A 20584-nucleotide genomic window follows, 5' to 3' on the forward strand; every position below is an offset into this window, starting at 1 on the left:
AGGTACCGAGGCGGAAGTGGAGGCGTGTCACCACCCGCCCTCCGCCATGACAGGTACCGAGGCGGAAGGCCTTGCTCCGCCTCCCGTGACGGCTGAGGGGGCGGGCGGGCGGCTGCGTGCGGGCTTGTTTGCGACGTGGAGCCCGGCGGCGCGCAGGCGCGGGGCCGCCGTCCCCTCCCTCCCTTCCCCGCCGAGCCTGAGGCCGCCGGCCCCGCCGCCGCCGCCGGGGAGCTGGCTCTGAGGGCGGGTCGCTCCCCGCCCGCCTCTGTGCTTGTGGCCCGGTGCCGCCGCCGCCGCCCCCGCGCGGGACCGGGCGCCGCGGAGGATGAGCTGGTTCAACGCCTCGCAGCTGTCCAGCTTCGCCAAGCAGGCGCTGTCGCAGGCCCAAAAGTCCATCGACCGGGTGCTGGACATCCAGGCCGAGGAGAGCCCCTGGCCCGACGCCGTCATCCCCGACTACGGCGACGGTAAGCGTGGGGGACGGCGGGCGGCCACTCGCCGTGCCCCCAGCCCCCCCCGGTGTGAGGCGGGCTCAGCCGCCTCGCCTCGCCTCGCCTCGCCTCACGGCCTCCCGCCCGGCCCTCGCAGCGGGGCTGGCCGGGGCGGCGCCTTCCCCTCGCCCCCCTCTTCCCCCTTCACCGGGGCGGGGGGTTACACCCGTGGAGGTTTAACCGGCCCTCCCCGTCCACAGCCCGTTCTGCAACGCCTGTGGTACTTTTCGTCCTCCCCCCCCCACAGGCGAGGGAGGTTAACACTGATGAAAAGCTGAGGAAACCTCGGCACCACAGGCAATACCTGGTTGTTGTCACCAGTGTCGTGCTTCTGTTGCGTGGGTGGCACTGTGCTTCACACCCGTGTTTCTCAAGGCCTTATTTTTTTTTGCCGAGGGGCTAACAGGTGGTAAAAAACTGGGAAATTACGTTCTGAGGCGTGTGGGGAGTTGCTTTTTGCAATAGAAGGAGCAGAGGAGAAGCTGAAAGTCTGCTCCGCATAAACCAAGTGAAGTTTTCCACTTTTTGTGGCCTTAAGTTCATAATCCTCTAACGTCTGTTGAAAGGAATGTGTTGGTGGAAAAATTGTTATGGCTTGGTTATGAGAAAGTGTCTCCGTTGTATGTGTGCTAATGTAGAACCTGAAAGAATGATCAGTCCTAAGTTACTGTTTGGAAATGAAAGAGTGAAAAGGAGCCCTCTTGCTGGAAACTTTTTTTCCCCTAAATAATACCTTAAAGAAAAGAATGAAGAAAAGGGTGGGAAACTTAAGTCATCTGGAATCAGTGTCCTTATTGCAACTATATCTAGGAGAAATGTATGTGTTTGTAGGAGGAGGTTATTTCCAGGTATACCCACAGCAGAGTTGGACTTCTGAAAATTGAAAGCTGTAACAATTGAAAGTGTTTCCTAGTTGGTTGCTCATCAATGTGTAGGGTCAGTTTTGCGTGTCTTCGTCCTTTTGTGGGAACAAGGGCTTGGCAGTCACGTAGTCCAGTGTCGTCTTAAATTACCAGAATTGTTGATAGGAGACTGTGTCGTGCTTAGTTTCTTAAAACTTTAGGCTTGTCCAAACTATTTTTAATTTAATTTATATCTTGGTATTTATAGTAGTGCTATAATTTGTAAGGAAAGCAGCAAAGATCAGCCTGCATCTGTTTTTCAGGGAAAACATACTTGTTTTTAAAAGAAGTTAAAATATTTTCTGAATGTTACACTTCACTCACAGGGCTTTTTCTGAAGTTATTGAATCATGGACAAAGTGGTAATAAATCAGCTGTTTGTAGTATTTTTGGCAACGAGAGCAGTAATTACCTGAATTTGAGATCTCGAGGCCAATAGCTATCGACAGTTTCTGAAAGTGGTAATCTGCTTTAAATACTATAACTCGGTGTTTTTTAGTAGATGCTGCTGTATAAAGTGAGCTTGTTTTTAGTAGCCTGAAATAGTTATGTTATCTAGATTATGTCTGTAGGTACAAAATCAAATAAGTTGTTTTTTTTTTTCTTTCTTACTTGGGATGCTACTGAAATTTGATGCTGAAATTCTTATTATCCTTGCTGTTGACAAGTCCTGGAAAACCTGCAAGAAATACAATAATAGGAACTATTGATGTTTTTTTTAGGGCAGCTTCAGAACTAATCAGTATTTCTCCACAGGAGAAGAAAACTATCACCTTAGCTGGGCTGCTGGCAATGTGTATTGTCAGCTTCATGCTGTTGCTTGGTGTGTGAGGAAAAATATGAAGCCTGTTGCAAACTGAAAGGGCAAGAACCCTTCTTATAGTGTAAATTCTACAAATATTTGAAGCTTTTTTTCCCCTGTTTTCTGTAACGGTGTGTGAAGTGTTTGTCTGTATGCTACTGGCAGGTAACTTTTAAGACCAGTAATTGTTTCCTCCTTTTGTAATCTGTATAATTCTCTACATTTAAACTACATTTTTTCAGATTGTTTTGCTTAGCTTCCTCTCACTCTAGGAAGCGGGAGGCCACATTCCCTTTCACTTGTTCCGTTTGCAAAGTAAATGCTTGCTTTTTGTGCCCAAATAGGCTTCCGGCTTGCCCCTATAGCTTTCAGAATGCTGTATGGGCTTGTTTCCTCTTCCCAGACATTTCTCCATCTTCTTTCTGAAATTCTCACTCTTGGATTTACTGGTGTAACTTGTGTATGATTTCCTTCCACCTTTATTTAAGTTACTGTTTAAGAGGGAGGGAGCAAGTTGGTTCCATTCAGGTACTCCTACTTTCTAGAGGTATCTGTGTCCACCTTAAGTCTTAGAATTGCTTTGTGTCACCCTTAAGCTTCTTTTGCTTTGTCTGAAAATCAGTTCCAAGCTTTGTAAGGAAGTAGTAATGAAAATGATGCTGATTGTGATAATGTATAATATTTGCTTTAAGTTACATGATATTGAAAACATTTTTTCTGAACTGTTGCATCTAAAAAGACAAATACTGAAAAATCCCACATTTTAAGTGTTCTTGGCCTCTCTTTTTTTTTTATCTTTTTAGGAACAAATTCTCTCATAAGTGGAGGATGGGATACATCTTCCTGGCGCTTAAGTTCAAATACAGAACCACAGAATCAGCCAATATCGCCAACAGCAATTACTAAGCCAGTGAGGAGGACGGTAGTAGATGAATCTGAAAACTTCTTCAGTGCCTTTCTCTCTCCAACAGACGTTCAGAGTATACAGAAAAATCCAGTGGTGTCCAAACCTCCAGCCAAATCACAGCGACCCAAAGAGGAGGTGAAAAGCACTTCAAAGGAGTCTCAACACCCCAGTCAGCTGGAAGTGCCAGTGACAACAGAGGCAGAAGTGAAGGATTCCTCCGTAGCTGTCCTAGTAGACTTGAAAAACCTCGATATTCCCAAGGAGAAATTGGAAGAGAATTCTCTGCTTAAATCTAATGCCAAGCCTGAAGAAAGCACAAATGAAGTTACTGACAAAAAGGTGTCTGCTCTAAATTTGGAAGTACCTGAAGATGCTCTTAATGAAAAATCCAGCATAGGAGGGGATGCAATGGGAGGTGCACTGGATAGCACTTCGCAGCCTCTTAATGCAGGTACAAAAGACATGGGTTTGGAAACTAAGGAGCGGAAGACTGAGGACAGGCAAAGCAATACGCCTTCACCTCCAATTAGCACTTTCTCCTCGGGGACATCTACAACTAGCGATATTGAAGTGCTGGACCATGAAAGTGTAATAAGTGAGAGCTCAGTAAGTTCAAGACAAGAAGCTGCAGATTCAAAATCCAGTCTTCATCTAATGCAAACATCATTTCAGCTTTTATCTACATCTGCCTGTGCGGATTATAATCGCTTAGATGACTTTCAAAAAATGACCGAGAGCTGCTGCTCCTCTGATGCTTTCGAAAGAATTGATTCATTTAGTGTACAGTCTTTAGATAGTAGAAGTGTAAGTGAAATAAATTCAGATGATGAGTTATCAGGCAGGGCTTCTGCTTCAGCATCTGTTGCTGTCAGTCCTTCTGCGCCAAAGACAGAAACGGTTGATGCCCAGAAAAATAAATCTGAAAACTTGAATGACACTCCTGTTTTACATGCTGAGGAAGCTGAGATGGAAGAGAGTGGGAGAAGTGCAACCCCTGTTAATTCTGAGCAGCCAGATGTTTTGGTTGCTACTGTGCAAAATGTTGAAGAACAGGTTGTGAAAGAGGAGACTGAGCCGCAGCAGGATGCTGTTGAAAAATTGTTAGAAGAGGATGCTGAAAAGCAAGAGCTTAAAAAGGTAACTGTAGAACATGTTTTGCAAACACACCCTTTAATTACAAATGAAACTTCTGTCATCTTCTTAGATAGGAATTAGCTTCACCTTATTTGAATGAATTAATTGATGCTGAACTACCTTACCTTGTAGAAGACTGTCCTTGATATTCTGCAGTGGAATAATACTGGTGAAATTTCTCGTCAAATGGTTTTGGATTTCGCCTAATCTACCTAGTTATCATTACTGTGAATTGTGAGTAGTGCTAGCAAACAGGAAGCCTTGATAGGTCAAATGTGTAATTTTAATTCTTTGGTGCAATTATTTTTTTTCTGTGAAAGGTGGAAGAGATTCCTTTAACTATTTTGATTTGAATTATGAAGCTAAAAGCCTTTAGTATTTTGGCAATAATCAGGATAAGATTTTGCAAGCATTTTTTTCCATGGACTTACAAACTGTCAAAATTTGATTATGTTCCAGGAGCATTGTGCATGTTCTTTGAGGATAGCAGTAGTTAGTCTAAATAAGGCCTTTTTACTAGACAAATTAATATTTGTTTTTAGCAGAAATAATCTTTCCTTTTAAAAAGAAGGTACGCTAGGCTGTTTAATGAAGATGATGAGCATAGTTATGGATAGCGAATAGATTAAAAGAAATTTGTATGGCTAGTTTAGATAGATGGAATGACTAGAAATGTGACGAAGTAGGATGCTCAAGCGTGTGGAAGGCTAGACTGGAGCTCTGAAGTAGTGTGTTTTGCCCAGTTCTGCCAGTGTATTGTGTACACTATCTTTTTTCCATTTCCTTGGTCACCTTTCTGTACCTCTATGCGTATTTTTAATTTCTGAGCTCCTTTGACATGTGTTTTGCTCTGTTTCTTTGCATTTTGCTTTGCTCATAGTCTATGTGCCTAGTATGTGACATAAATGGGTCATACTCATGGCCTTGCGCTGTAAGCGTGTTTGCAATACTGATGCTGTTTCTGATAGTAATAAGAGAAAAGCAATTGCTTATGGGAGTTCATAAAACCCCAATGTAATCTGTGTTTTAAGAAAAGCATTTTTTTGTGTAAATTGTACAGAACATCAGTGTAAATTCCTTAAGGAGATCCAAAGCCATGGACTGTTATCCATAAGTTTTTCTAACTTAAATGGTTATATGTTGTGGGAAGTAGTGATAATGGACCACAGCAAATTTTCTCTTTCATTGGCCATATAGAGCTACACTTACAGAATCTGTTTCATTTGTTTATATTTCTATATTTGCATGTATGTCTGTGTTACTTCTCTATATTTACCTTTCAAAAATCTGGTATTAAGAAATTATTCTGATGTCAGCTAAGAGCTCTTGACCCTGTCTGGAAGTTTTCTTCCCTCATCTGATCATGTTTTGCTGCTTTGGGCTAATGTTTCACAGAAGAGATCTTCCACTGTAAATTATTCTGTGATTCTGTAAAGAGTGGTGTAAGGAGGATTGGGAGTCTTAATGGTTAATGTTAGCTGTAGTTTTATAGGCTATCAGCTCTCGTAATTAAATATAACTGTTGATGATTTTGAGGAACTTAGCTGAGCCCAGGTGTGCTTACTTAGTAGGATTTCCACACCTGTAGAAAACGGGTGTCTTGTGTTTATATATTGCTTAGTTCTAAATTAATGTGGTAGAAACATGGTAATCTTCACTGACTTTTACCTCAAATTCCTAAAAACATTGGCAAGTTCAGCTTTAAATAGTGTTGGGAGGGAATGGTGGGGGGAAAGGGGAAGCCTGCCCCTCTTGTGTTTTAATTGTCCCATTCATCTGATCTTTATCTGTAAAAACATTGTCCAGATGATTGATTCATTAACTGAGAAACTGGAGAAGAGGGAAATACAGTTATTAAGTACTAGTAAAGAAAAGGCGCGCCTGGAAGAAGCTTATGATAACCTAAAAGAGTAAGTATGAAAATATACACAGTAGTGGGTGTAACTGTAACTTTACTGTAATACAATCAGTAGACAATATTGTAAAACAAATAGCTTTATAACTGGAACAAAGGTTGCAAGGGATGTACAGTGTTTGGGAAAGGTGGAAATAATGATTGCATGTGCTGTGATTGTATTTTTTTAAAGAGACATTATTTCTTGGGGCCAAAAATCTCTTTTGGAAAGAGGCTAGTGAAAGATTTTTCAGTAAGTAAGAAGTAGGAATGACAAACAGATGTTTAGAGTCAGACTTGGTTATTAATAAAGATCTTTGTAATAAGACTGGATTCAGCTATTAAGGGAGACTGACTTTTCTGATACAGATGGATGAACCTGATTTACTGAGTAATTTGCTGACAAAAATGTAGGCAGTGAAAGTGTAGTAGAAGGGCTGGTTGTAGGGAAAAATCTGAATTCATTATTTAATTCAGTTAAAATTAAAAGGAAAAAAATTTAAAAGTTAGATTTACCAGTTTACTGATCAAATATCAAGTTTAAAAATTTACAGATAAAATGTGAAGGTATTATTTGATGACTAAATTGATCTTAACTTAAAAAATTTTCCCTGTATATGATACAGACTATGGTTAATCAGAAAGAACTTGACTAAGGGGCAAAACATTTAAGGTAAATCAAGAATTTAATTGTTTTCATGGGTAAATTACTGAATTAATAAAGATCTTTGATTAGTACTTCTAATATGGATGCGTTTTTTTGACTTCTGGTTAACGTGTAAAATAATAATTAAAAAAAACCCCAAAACACATTTTAAAAGCATTTAAGACAACCTGTTGCAAATTGCTTGGAATGTCACATAACCGTGCAACTGTTCTGAAATGTTAATTTTAAATGTAGTGAAATGTTTAGAATGAAAGAAGAGAGCAGTAGCCTTTCATCTCTTAAAGAGGAGTTTGCTCAGCGAATTGCGGATGCTGAAAAGAAGCTCCAGCTAGCCTGCAAAGAAAGAGATGCAGCTAAAAAGGTAATCTGGCTTTTTAGTGAAATTAATGTTTATTATTTTAGAATGCAGTTGAATTTCTTGAGGTCAATTCATAAAAATTAAGCTAGGGAAAAGCATGAGACTGGCAGGTGCTGTCTCATGGTATTAGTAACTAGCATAAGCTGATTCTAGCTGCCCAGGCTGCTTGTTATTTCCTTGTGTTGACACATGTATTCTTGCAGCTGTGTTGTGAACCAAATTAGGGAACTCATTTAAGTTAAAGTTAGCCTGGTTTGGGGCGGGGGGGAAGGTTTAAGGTCTGCTGTCATTTACCTTGTACCCATATTGCATTTGCATTGGTGTGCGGGAGAAGAATGGCCTGGGGATGTAGGGAAGTGGTGAAGTATGGGAGTGGCTTGTTTAGAGGATTAACTGGTAGGAAAATTAAGGACTGATGACAGATTGGTTTGGAGTGAGCAAAGAAGACTGCAGCAACAAAGTTTATGGAGTTTAAATGTTCCTGACCTGGTATCACAGCATTAAATTTCTCTAGCTTACTGCTAGTCTGCAAAAAGTAAACTCAATCTGTAACTGGAAAAAAAAAATATTTTTCACAGTCATTTTGTCACTGTATGTGTCACTGTTGGCACAGTGGTAAGTTGAAATAGAAAAATTATCTGATACCTGTGTGCAAATACAACAGTTTGTTTTTACTATATTGCAAAAGTTTGAAGTATAGAAATTGAAGTGGAAGGAGGAATTGGAACAAATTGTGCAGAGAATTTGTGGAGTCTCAATCCTTGGAGGTTTTTAAAACTTGACAGAATAAAGCTCTGAGCAATCTGATTTGATCAGATAATCCCCAGAGTTCCCTTCCAACCTAAACTGTTTTCAAAGAAAAGCCTTTTGAGAGGAAGGGGAGAAGAAAAAAGTGGTCACTGTAACTTGCTGTGCGTTTTTCCCGAAATATAATTTAATAAATAGTCCTAAGTATTTTATCCTATTATTTAGGAAGTAAAGACTGTTAAAGAAGAATTGGCTACTAGGCTTAATACCAATGAAACTGCTGAATTGCTGAAAGAAAAAGAAGAGCAAATCAAAGGATTGATGGAGGAAGGTGAGAATTAATATTTTTTAATAGTAAAAATTTGTAGAATAATTTGGAATGTACTGCCTTCACATACGAGCCTTCTTTATGTAGGGGGAACCCCCCCCCCCCCCCCCATTATTTGAAGGATGTTAGATGTTTCTGAACATTTGAACCGTTATTGTGGTTTAACTCCAACCAGCAACTAAGCACCACACAGCTGCTTTTTCACTCTCCCCACCCAGTGGGATGGGGGAGAGAATCAGGGAAAAAAAGTAGAACTCGCGGATTGAGATAAAGACAGTTTAATAGTACAGAAAAGAAGAAAATAATAATAATAATAGTAATAATAAATAAATAATAAAAAAATTAGAATATACAAAACAAGTGGTGCACAATGCAATTGCTCACCACTTGCTGGCTGATGCCCAGTTAGTTCCCGAGCAATGATCCGCCCCTCCTGGCCAACTCTCCCAGGTTTATATACTGGGCATCATGTCACATAATACGGAATACCCCTTTGGCCAGTTTGGGTCAGCTGTCCTGGCTGTGTCCCCTCCCAACTTCTTGTGCCCCTCCAGCCTTCTTGGTGGCTGGGCGTGAGAAGCTGAAAAATCTTTGACTTGGTATAAACACTACTTAGCAACAACTGAAAACATCAGTGTGTTATCAACATCATTCTCATTCTAAATCCAAAATGTAACACGATACCAGCTTCTAGAAAGAAAATTAACTTTATTCCAGCTGAAACCAGGACAAGCATTTAGTCAATAGCAAAGAGCAACAGGAGGGATCAGTCAAATGCAGATGGCTAGAGGGGTACTTTCTGCAGCATGCATTAAAAGGTGCTGTGAGATAAAACCAGCATGCAGTGCAACGCTCCATGTTCCATTCAGCAGAAATCTAGCTAGGGCATTGTTCAAGGCATTTCTACAGTGTCTCCCTTACTACTTTTTAATTTTGGAAGTAAAATGCAGTTACTAAATGAACAGGCCATTTTGGTTTTTTTGCTGATACGATGAGCTCATTTGCTTTACTTTCAAAGCCCTTCACTGTCTATCCTATCTCACTATAGCTTAGTGTAGCAAGGTTATCTCAGGATAAGGTAGATTTAAAACTTAAGAACTTGCATGAAAAAATGTAAGAGTAAGTATTTCCATACAAAATTGGTTATTATTTTCATGGGATGAATAGCAGGGCAGGGTGTGAATAGAGAGAGTTTATAGAATAACAGCAATATGGACTAGCTTTATGTTCATTTTCTTCACAGGAGAAAAGCTTTCCAAACAGCAGCTGCACAATTCCAACATCATTAAGAAATTAAGAGCCAAAGAGAAAGAGAGAGAAAATATTAACACAAAACAGAACAAAAAGATTAAGGAATTGGAAGAGGAGTTGCAGCATTTAAAACAAGTGAGATATTTGGGATTATTTTTTTTTTTTTTAAAGCTGCAGAGTAGCCTTTTCAGGAGGCTCTAGATAGACTGATACTTTTTTCTTTTCTGGGAGACTTCTCTTTTTAATATTATTGGAACATTGAGATGTGATTTCTGTGTGTGTTCTCAGAGCAGTTTAAAACTCTGGTCAGGTATCTTTCCAGCTGCTTGTTTGCACTTGCACGGCTGGTTACCAGGTGGGCTGACCAAATTCAGTAGACTAAATTTTAGTTGGAAGGCTTGTACCAGCAAAATTTGGGCAGTTTTTTTGCTCAGTTAGTGATTGAATCAAGACCTTACAAGCAGCAGGCCCAGTATGAGGAAGTATATGAAACTGTGGTGAAGAAGAGCCCCCTCATCTGGGGAAGATGGGGGAGCAAAACCTTTCTCTTTTGGTGAAGTGTTAGATTGGTTTAGTCATTTTGTGTAACTTTGTCCTGAATTGGTTGCCACAGTTGTCATTGTCCTCAGACGGCGTTGTCTACCTTGTGTGCTGGGATTAGTCCCATGCTTCTTGTTTGTGCTCTAATAGGTGCTTGATGGCAAGGAAGACCTTGAGAAGCAACATCGAGACAGCATTAAACAACTGAACAGTGTTGTAGAGCGACAAGAAAAGGATCTTGCTAAACTTCAGGCGGAGGTGGAAGATCTTGAAGAACGGAACAGAAGTGTCCAGGCAGCACTTGACAGTGCATACAAGTAAGCATATATTCGTGTGCCTGTCTTCAACCATACATTCAGCTTCTATGTCTATTTCTTGTGCAGTGCTTGTGAAATGTTTATATATAACAAAGTTATTCGCAAAGTCACTGTTGGCATTGTATAAACTGGAAGTCCATTGCTTCCCCTCCTCCCTAGGGAACTTGCAGATCTTCATAAAGCTAATGCTACAAAGGACAGTGAGGCACAAGAAGCAGCCCTAAGTCGGGAAATGAAGGCAAAGGAAGAGCTTGGATTAGCTCTGGAGAAGGCCCAGGACGAGGCTCGACAGCAACAAGAAACTTTAGCAATTCAGGTGGGTCTTAAATGCAGTGAATAAAACTTTCCATTGAACAAATGAGTGTAGTTGGATGGTGTGTGCATGTAATGTAATGAACCAGATGCAATACAAGGTGGAACTTAATTTTGTGTATTTAGCAAATATCCAATGGATTTCATTCCTGTGGACTTAGTGGTAGTTGTGCTAAGCTTTAAAGTATTAATTTTATTTAAAAATACTTTTAATTTTACTTGTCTAAATAAAATGACTTTGACAGGCTCTATGTTAAGTTTGTAGTGCTCTTACCATAATGCAAAGTTCAAGAAATCTAGTTGAACAAAATTTTTAGTGATAATTCAGTGTAACTATTTCTGTGCATGCAAAACATAAGCCTTTAACTTGTAAACAGACATACCCTGTCTAACAGTGTTTAAAAATGGTGTAGGACTGTAGCAACGAATAGGTGGTACTATAACTTTTGGCTATAGATTAGTGATGATGTCTTGTTTATTTAGGTGGCGGACCTGAGGCTAGCATTGCAACGTGCAGAACAGCAGGCAGCAAGAAAAGAAGACTATTTACGCCAGGAAATTGGTGAACTACAACAGGTGCTATAGCAAATAGATGATGCCAACTTTTATCTGCAAGGAGGGCTTCTAAAAACTGAAAATAAAATGCTATCATGACATTAATAGCCTGAAAGAGAGCCTTTGTTTTCCTGGTTACCTGCGGTATTTGTCCTGTGTAGAACAACAATAAAAATACGAAAGGAAGTGGTTTTTTAATCACTTACTGTAAACAAAATCCTAATTTTTTTTTATGATGCCTTGGAAAAGGAATGCTGTCCTTTTAGTATAAGACAAAGTACAGCCATTAAGTTTGTGCTAGTCCTCTAAAATTGCTAGCAAATATGTTTTGAATGACTTTTTTGCTGCTGCTTAAGAGTATTTTTATTAAGGTCCAGAAGATAGGTTGTTGCCAAAATCAAGTGATGTCCAGAGGACTGGACATTTCTGGGCCATTGCTCTATCATGTGTCTAGAAATGTTAAGCTGCTGTCTTGGAATTTCACACTTTACTCTGAGTTTGATCACGTGAATTTTAGAATGTAAAGCAACTGTCAAGCAGTATTTTTAGAATATAAAGCAACTGCTATGTGTTTAGCTAAATTCTATATCAATCTTTCAATCCATCATACGATTTTAAAGCTTAATTATATTTAATTTGTGATTTCAGAGACTCCAAGAAGCAGAGAGCCGGAACCAAGAACTAAGTCAAAGTGTTACGTCTGCTACACGGCCACTTCTCCGGCAGATAGAAAATCTGCAAGCCACGCTGGGAGCACAAACCTCTGCGTGGGAAAAACTGGAGAAGAACCTTTCTGACAGACTTGGTAAGATGTTTTTAGCTTTCACTGAACTGTGAGGCTCTTGACGAAGATGTGAGATGGCTGCAGGTAAATGAAAAGGGCTTGACGCTTGGCCAAAGTGTAGGTGGTGGATCAGGAGAGGTGAGCACAAAATGGTTTCCGTAAGGAAATGGTATGTGGGGTATTCTGCCAAGGTTCTTGGACAGGTAATTCACGGATTGTTTTTAAAACACAGTGTAACATAAGATTGTAAGGTAGAGGTGTTAAGGTCTACATGTCCTTACAGCATCTAAAGGAAAGATGGACCTTGAGACACTGAAAGTATACCAGCATTTTCAGTTGTCAAGCCTAGTGCTTAGATTCCGTATTGTAAAGGTTGTAATCATTTACTTACCTAACTGCATAGGTAATGAGACATATATTTGTTGATACAGTAGTAATCTGATATTTTAAATGAAAAATGCATAAAATGCCCAAAGTTGGACCCAGAGAAATTACTTCCTTTCTGGAGGCAATCTGTAGTTGTATATTGCATTCTGAAAGAGCATGAAGTCTCCTTGTTCTGTGTTGCTTTGATGCTCTAATTGTATGGTGGAAAATATTTAATTTCCTTCACAACAGAAAACAGATTTTTTTAAAGAAAAATAGTTGCATATAAAAAAAAATCAATTGCCATTTTGATGCGTAAAAAAATGGCCCATATTATAGATGTTTGATCAAAAAAGTTAAATTCCATTTTCTTCTGTACTTTAATACTAGGTGAGTCTCAAACTCTTCTAGCAGCAGCTGCTGAGAGAGAACGGGCTGCTACAGAAGAACTTCTTTCTAATAAAATTCAGATGTCTTCTACTGAATCTCAGAATAGTCTTTTAAGACAAGAAAATACACGCCTTCAGGCTCAGCTAGAAGTGGAGAGAAGCAGATTGAAGAAAATGGAAAATGAAAACAGTAGGTGAGTTACATTTCTGGTTAACAGCATCTCTCAAAATTGTAGTGAAATGGAGTAAGCTATCTCTTAATAACCATCTGCAGCAGATCTCTTTGCAAGTTGGAAGACTTGGTTCTTTTGAGTGTTGATGTGACTATGCAAAATGTTGATGGCTATTGATAAAGTTGCCCATCTTGTTAAGGGTATTTTGTTTCATGCTAAAGATTGAAGCATGTTACTTTCATAATGTTTTAAAGCCTTGAAGCTATGTTTTAATAGTACGTGAATCTAAAGTAAACACAGAATACTTATTTACTGACTTTCCTTACCTCTTTCCTCAATGTAGGTATGAGGTTGAACTAGAAGGGCTCAAAGATGAGTATGCAAAAACCTTGGAAGATGCAAAGAAAGAAAAGGTATTGTCTACTTCAGCTTTTATCTATGTTATTGTTGAAGTCTGAGCTAGCAGGAGGTTAACAACCTGTATTTATTTTTGTAGACGCTGCTAGCTACTCAGTTAGAAATGGAGAAGATGAAAGTTGAACAGGAAAGAAAGAAGGCAATTTTTGTGCAAGAAGCAGCAAAGGAGAAGGTACCAAAACCTAACATATCTGTTCAATCTTACTGATACTGTCATTATTTTAGTAGATATCTAGAACCTGAAACTGTCACAAGCAACAAAGTGGACTTAGAGCTGTACAGTATATACTGTCAGCCTAGGCATTAGGGACTTGCCTTTCTCTTTGTGACAACTTTTTTTTTCCAGTGACATAAGTGCTTGTGTTATACTCAATGAAATGAGTCTTGAGTAATAGTCTATTTAACCTGAGAAGAGATAAAATATGGATAATGATTGTTTTAATCTTCTGATTTTTTTTTAATGGTCTTGGATTCTTTTTCTTCTGAAGCTACTTGTTTTCTTTGCTTAGACTACTAGCATTGCTTTCACCGAATTCCTGTTTTGCGTTTCACATGACTGTGTGATGTACTACATGCTTTCCAGCTTAAGTCACAAGTCACAGAACAGTCCTCAATAGTCGGTAACTTTGTTACTGCTAATTAGCAGTTGCTATTCAAGTAAAACTGTTTCTATTACTGGTTTCTTACCTTCTCCAGTTCTAAAATCCAAGTGCTTTATCCTTCAGAGGTTAGCACACTTTCAGATGCTGCCTGTAAAAAGAGGTCAGTCTGTTTGGAATGTATATCAGTAAGGTATTAGCATGTGAGAAATCTCAGAATTTAATTCATACACTTAATAAAAAAAAAAGTAGTATTAACGTGCATTCTAAAAAGAGACATGCTTCTGAGTTTAGGATGTTGTTCCTGTGATAAATTTGGGCATACAAAACTGCCTCTGAATCTCCCTTGGCTACTTGAAATTCTTTTGGTGTAATTTGCAACTTCTCTCTTTGTTTCCTGAAAAGTCTGAGAACTTGAACATAGGCTATAAGTGTTAGTAGCACAGAAGTTCTTCATTGTTGAACTTTCATATGTTTTAGGGATGGGGGAAGGGGAAAGGTTATCTGTCACATTGCGTTCTATAGTTGGTGGTGGAAAAGGGCAGTCTGTTCTTTACAGAATCTGTCTTTCACCATCTTGCAAACTTTTTTGCTTATCTAACTGGTGGTGTTGTGTGGGGTTTTATTTTTTTTTTTTTTTTAAAGGATCGGAAGTCATTTACAGTTGAAACTGTTTCAAGTACTCCAACTATGTCACGCTCTAGTTCCATAAGTGGAGTTGACATGGCAGGTCTTCAGACATCTTTCCTCTCCCAGGTATCATGTATCAGTTATATTGGCTTTTTTTTTTGACAGACTGTTTTCTTTCCTCTTCAAGAAGTTTCATTAATGTAGAAAATGACTCTTCAAGAGTATATTGGCCTTAGACAAGGTAATTCTTATGCAGAAACGTCTAAAACCTGCTTACAAGATAGATGTCTATGACTGTAAAACATCTGTGAAAGTGTGAAACTACGACTCTTATTGCAGAGTAATATATACATGTATTGGTGCTGAGTTCACATGTCTGATTTCATCTAGAATAATTGAGTAACACTAGTAGGAGTCAACTCAATTGATCTATTTTTACTAGCAACCCTGGTTTAGGGCACAGCCCTGCTCCGTAGGCTGTTGTGGTCTGTGTGAAGTCCACTGCTTCTGCTGCTTCCCTGTGGATATGGTTATCAATGTCCAAGTTAAATGGCGGTTGTATAGGTGACATGAGAACTTGCCAGTAAGGAGCTGTCTCAGATTGTAGCTATTCACCTTAAGCTTTTGTTTTAAAAACAAACTTTAAGCATTGAAATGCTTGCCTAGTGACAGTATAATTTAAAATCTTAAATGATGTAATGCTTCAGGGGAGGAAAGATTCCAAAGTGTGCACATTTTTGTCTAATTTTAAGCTTCTCTAACCTTTTGTTTTTAGGATGATCCTCATGATCACTCATTTGGGCCAATAGCTACTAGTGGGAGCAATCTTTATGATGCTATAAGGATGGGAGCAGGTTCAAGTATAATTGAAAACCTTCAGTCACAGCTAAAACTAAGAGAAGGAGAGATTGCACATCTCCAGGTACTGTAGTTACTCTTACATAACCAAAGACAGCATTTGTAAGTGTAAATACTAATACAGTCATTATTATATTGTTACTTTTATATTCAAAAAGCTTGGTATCTCTTCTCATAGCAGAATGCATTCACTCTTCCCCTTTTATGACAATTCTGTTAACTGGAACAGCCGCTGGAGGTGTGTGTAGGGACGAGCAAGAGAAGGATATGTTGCTTCCTTTTTTGTTTTGGCAAGGACCTATCCAGCAAACTTGTCTATCTGAAAAAAGAAAAAAAAAAAAAAAAAAGAAACCACTGATCAGAATTGAGAAGAAGTAAGAGTGCTTCCAGGGTGTGCTCTTTCTTAGTCTGGCTTAAGAAAAAGCCTTAATTACTGTATCAAAATATTTTGATACAGTGTTTTATAAATATGGCAAATTCTTTCCTCCTCCTAATTGTTAAAAGTGTTTACCTTAGCTGGAAATTGGAAACCTTGAGAAAACTCGATCGATAATGGCAGAAGAACTGGTTAAATTAACAAACCAAAACGATGAACTTGAAGAAAAAGTGAAGGAAATACCAAAATTACGTGCACAGTTAAAGGTAAGTGTATTTCTGTTGTAAATCTGATGTAAAATTGACATACTTGGGGTGTTTTAGGAATACCCCTATGAATTTAGGATTATATTCAAATCTGTCCCTAATAATAAATGACTGAAGAGCCTGGGATTGGTTTTTTTATAGAAGAATCTGAAAATGCCTAGTCTATGACTAGGTAGTCACTTCAAAATGCAGTTGTTCGAAATGTGTGCTGCGTAAACTTGCATGCTAAATCAAGGAGAGAACTTTTTTTTTTTTCTCATATAAGACACTTGTCTGGAAGTAGGCTTTTAGAGGAGGGGGTGTTTTGATAAATAGCATGGATTTGTGAGAGTTTGGTGCAGAAGCTGAATGGGTATGCAGTACTGATATAGGTAATAGGACAAATATTTTAATCCTCTAAATGTTTAAGAACTTAAATTGAAATATTGGAAATAGTTCTGGAGTAATTCAAGAAATTATCATTGTTCTTTAAATGCAGAATGTTAAATTTTCCTAAGAAACATTTCACAAACTGCGGTCATTGCTGTGGTAAAACTTTGTGCAGCTTGCTAACTGTTCTTTAATGCTTATAGCAGTTGAACTTCAAGGTGCTTCAGTGCATCCTCTGAAGCCAGCACTAATTCTTTGTAGTCAAGGTTCTTTGTCTTTGGAATATCTTCCTTTTATATCTAGAGTATAAATCTAGCTGTATTCTGAGAGTCAAAGCATAAAATATTTTTGAAGAGTTTACTATGTGTTTCACTGTAAAGTAGTTATACTTTGATAAAATAATGCTACATTTACTTTCCCTAGTAGTGTAAAACACTATCCTAGCAGCAGCTTTTTTTAAGTTGAAAAACAGTTGGATAATAAACTACATATCCTTGCAGGATTTGGATCAAAGATACAATACAATTCTTCAGATGTATGGAGAGAAAGCAGAGGAAGCTGAAGAACTCCGACTGGATCTCGAAGATGTGAAAAACATGTACAAGACTCAGATAGATGAACTTTTAAAACAAAGACAAAATTAATTCCTGCTGGAACTCTTAACATTATATGTTAACAGATTGTAAAGATAATTGTTTATGTAAATGCTGAATTTAAATGTCTTGTAAAAACACCCCTGTATTATAGAAAGTGTGACTATATAATAGAGTTCATATGTTGACAAAAAAATCAATGCTTTAAGTGTCTTGTACTGTCTGCAGTTAAATTATTTGTGCAATATTTAATTCTTTTTTTCTCAGTCATCCCTTTATTTAACTTTTTGCTAAACAGTGGACCATTTAATTGTAAACAGTAGCAGAAATGATGATTGTTACCTTGTGAGACCAGCACTGGAAGGCATAAGTTTTACTAAAGCAGCCCTGGATTCATAAACTCCGTGTATCTATGAAAATGACATTAGAAGTCTTTTTTAAGTGTTCTTAATATGAGTTTTTCTAAAATCGCATCAGTAAATTTTTAATAACAAAAGAGCAATGGCTTGCTATCCTGTAGCATAATTGGTGGATATTTTTGTGACAGGAAAAATCTCATATTTGTACTCAACATCTGAACATGTTAGGATCATAATTCTCTATTCTTGGGCAAATCAGATTAGTCTGACTATTTTACACTAACTCCTCTAAGCAGAGCATGATACTCGAATGAGGCTTTATAAATTACAGCTTCATCTTGTATATTGCTTGTGTGTTGTCTCATGAGCTGCATAGAGACGGCAGCTCTGCTTGTAATTCTAAATGTGTTTAACACCAGAAATCTGAACTATTGCATATTTGTTCTAGATTTGGATGCTGATTTTTAACAGTAGCTAAAACAGTTCAGGAGAATGCAGAAAAATTATTTTATTTTTTTAAAATTAATTACTGCTGCTCTCATGGTTCCTTGTATAGCAGTGGCAAGGTTTGGATTTTTTTCAAAATTGTACTGTGACTTAATATAGTTTTCAAGCAAGTCTCCAGTGGCTGCAAAGTATTTCTCATGCCATTCCTTAAGCAAGGTATTGGTCAAATAGCATCCACATGGCTTGAAGTTTAGCTGCATTTTCGGTAATGTCAGAGGAAACGTTTGAATTGGACCCTTGGGAATGCTGAGAATCAGGAGAAGAAGCTTGCGTCTTCCTCTCTGCATTCCAGACAGCAAATATTTTGCTGCATCTCAGAACTGTAGCTGTGATAGGTACTCGTGCGAAATTGGCACGAGTGGCAGTTGAAATTCTTTGCTTATCATACCATTGCCTCTATTGTGAGAGGTTTTTTTTCACATCTGTGCCCACTGTAGTTTGTGTTAGAGAAATCTGTTCATGCTTGTATATTCAGTGGCCTGAGAGAGATAAAGGATGGGAATGATGAGAAATTGCTTCTGGAGAAAAGCCTCTCAGTAAAACTACTTTTCTATGGGTGTTGGGGAGTTATTCCTCATTGGGAGAACAGTTAGTCACTGAAGTTACACAGGCAAGGGTGCGTTTGTGGAAAAGCCTAGTTCAGTTTGAGATTCAGACGGTTATTCTGAGGACTTCAATAAAGCCATAGAGCAAGAACACTAAAATTTGTCTTAACCCCCCCATCTGTCATAGAAACTTTAACTGCTTTAATAAAATAAAATACTTTTTTATTTTCTTTTTTTTTTTTTCCTTCATCGGGAGGTGGGAAGGAGCTACCCTCTTACTGTCTTAGTTTCAGTTTTGGAAACCAGGGTGAAACCATTTTTCTTCTAAAAAAACTCAGAATTTAACACTTTGCCTTCATACTGAAGTGTGGTTGGTTGCTCTATGTTTCAAAAAAACCCCACCCCAAAACCACTGCACAAAAAACCAAAAAACACTCCATATAAAAGCACATGTTGGAACTTACTCATTTGCTGTGTGTTAGAATTATGATGTGCAAATGTTAGAAGTTCAGCCTTGTCTTAAAAAAAGAAACTTTTTATGATGGTCAAAGATTAGAAATTCTATTCAGCTTTTATCTACTGCAGTGAATCAATAAATTGCTGATTTTTTACCTTTTTTTTTTTTTTTTTTTGCAGTCTTGGTAGACAAATGCAGCACTCCTTAAAAAGAAAAAAATCCTTTGAACTTTTCTTTGGACCTATTGCTGCCAGTGCTTTTGAAAGTAACATTTCCTGTGTAATGTGTGAGTAGCTACTCCTTAAGGGCTGGCACAGGTGCAGTTTTGAGTATGTCTCAGACTATTTTGGGTTTTCAGGAAGAGCTTAGGTAAATGGGAAATTTTAACATGCAGTCAACATTAACTGTTTTAGATATAAATGCATTTGTCAGAGCATTCGATTTTTAAATTTTACAAAAGTAGATGTAAATACTTGTATTGACTATTTTTTGATTCTTTATTCCCACTTAGTGCAACCTTTACTATCCCATGAGAATCGGATGGCCTGCTGTGTCTTAATCATCAAAGCCTTAGAAAACAAAGTGGCTGTTGGAAGGTAACAGAGTATTCTGTTTTGGTCATCTTTGATACAAACGTTGTATGTGTCTTGTGAAGAAATACTAAGATTAATGTCTGCTTGGACACCTTAAGTTCATTGCTATTACTGAGATTGCCTAGAAAAGTAACATGCAGAATGAAAGCACTTGGGTCAGAATACTAATGTCCACTTCTGTTTATTATTTTAGAATATTCTTTCTGAAAGCAACTAACTAGTACCTCATTTTCACTGCATATGCAAGTATGAAGAAATGGTCTTACTCAAAGTATACTGTTCAGAGGGGGCTTACTTCCTAGTCTATGGAAGGTAACGGAAAGGCATTTAAAGGGCATTTATTCATACTTGCATAAATTTAAACAGAAGTGGTATTTGCTTCTCTGGGCACTGTTGCATCCTTTATGAACGCAGGAGGTGATGTTCAAAATCCTAGGTATCCCTACGTGAGAGAGAGGGTTAGTTCTATTAATTTTTTTTGTCCCACTGCAAGTTTGTTGCAATTTAGGTACCTATGTTTTACTAAGGGCTATAATGATCATGAATATGAAACTAAATGGGTGGTCTCACGGTGAAACTGGAACCCTTGGTTTCTAGTTGTAAAATGTGTATAAACTGTAAAAAGCATGGGTCAGGGTAAAATAAAACTTTGTGCTAAGAGTGTGCTCTGGTTCTCCTTGAGAAAAGCCTTAAAACCAGTTTTGTGGTGGGCGGGTGTGTACGAACCGAGTGCTATGAAAGTATTGCGAAAGTTAGAATATGTCAAACGCAGTTTGAATTTTGAGTTACAAACGCCAGTTAAAGTCTTATTTCGGTGCAGGAGGCTGGTTTATTTGTAAGTGCGCCGCAGTAATGGGTTTAATGTGGAAGTTCACGTAGCTTTCCCTTCTTCAGGTAGGTGTCCCTGCCCGCCGCCCCTTCTTCTCCCGCAGCTTTTCCCCCCGGAACCCGAGGGGCGAAGCGGCCGGAGAACTTAGTGCCTGCCCCCCCCCGCGGCAATTGCCGAAGCGGGAACGGAGCGAAAGCGTGAGCGACGCTGCGTGTCGCCGATAAAGGCGATGCCCTGACCGGCCCCCCTGTGAGCCCCGGGGCTCCCGG

The 20584-nt window shown here is 38.7% G+C and overlaps 1 protein-coding gene across 1 annotated transcript; it reads left to right on the plus strand.

The window, feature by feature from the left end:
* Window positions 1–158: 158 nt before the first annotated feature.
* Window positions 159–20149, plus strand: TMF1 (TATA element modulatory factor 1). Its single transcript, XM_069811862.1, has 17 exons — window positions 159–467; window positions 2999–4239; window positions 6043–6146; window positions 7032–7158; window positions 8128–8233; window positions 9474–9616; window positions 10172–10338; window positions 10498–10654; window positions 11134–11226; window positions 11854–12010; window positions 12746–12938; window positions 13261–13330; window positions 13414–13506; window positions 14579–14689; window positions 15339–15485; window positions 15938–16063; window positions 16933–20149. The coding sequence occupies exons 1-17, from the start codon at window positions 326–328 to the stop codon at window positions 17074–17076; spliced, it is 3321 nt and encodes a 1106-aa protein (XP_069667963.1). The 5' UTR covers window positions 159–325; the 3' UTR covers window positions 17077–20149.
* The last annotated feature ends 435 nt before the right edge of the window (window positions 20150–20584 follow it).

This window comes from Haliaeetus albicilla, chromosome 24 (assembly GCF_947461875.1).
Source record: "Haliaeetus albicilla chromosome 24, bHalAlb1.1, whole genome shotgun sequence".
NCBI classification, from domain to species: domain Eukaryota; kingdom Metazoa; phylum Chordata; class Aves; order Accipitriformes; family Accipitridae; genus Haliaeetus; species Haliaeetus albicilla.

Coding starts and splice junctions, on each gene's coding strand:
- TMF1 (XM_069811862.1), top strand. CDS start 326: ATGAGCTGGTTCAACGCCTCGCAGCTGTCCAGCTTCGCCAAGCAGGCG. Junction 4,240..6,042: donor AAAAGCAAGAGCTTAAAAAG/GTAACTGTAGAA, acceptor AACATTGTCCAG/ATGATTGATTCATTAACTGA. Junction 10,339..10,497: donor GCACTTGACAGTGCATACAA/GTAAGCATATAT, acceptor CCTCCTCCCTAG/GGAACTTGCAGATCTTCATA.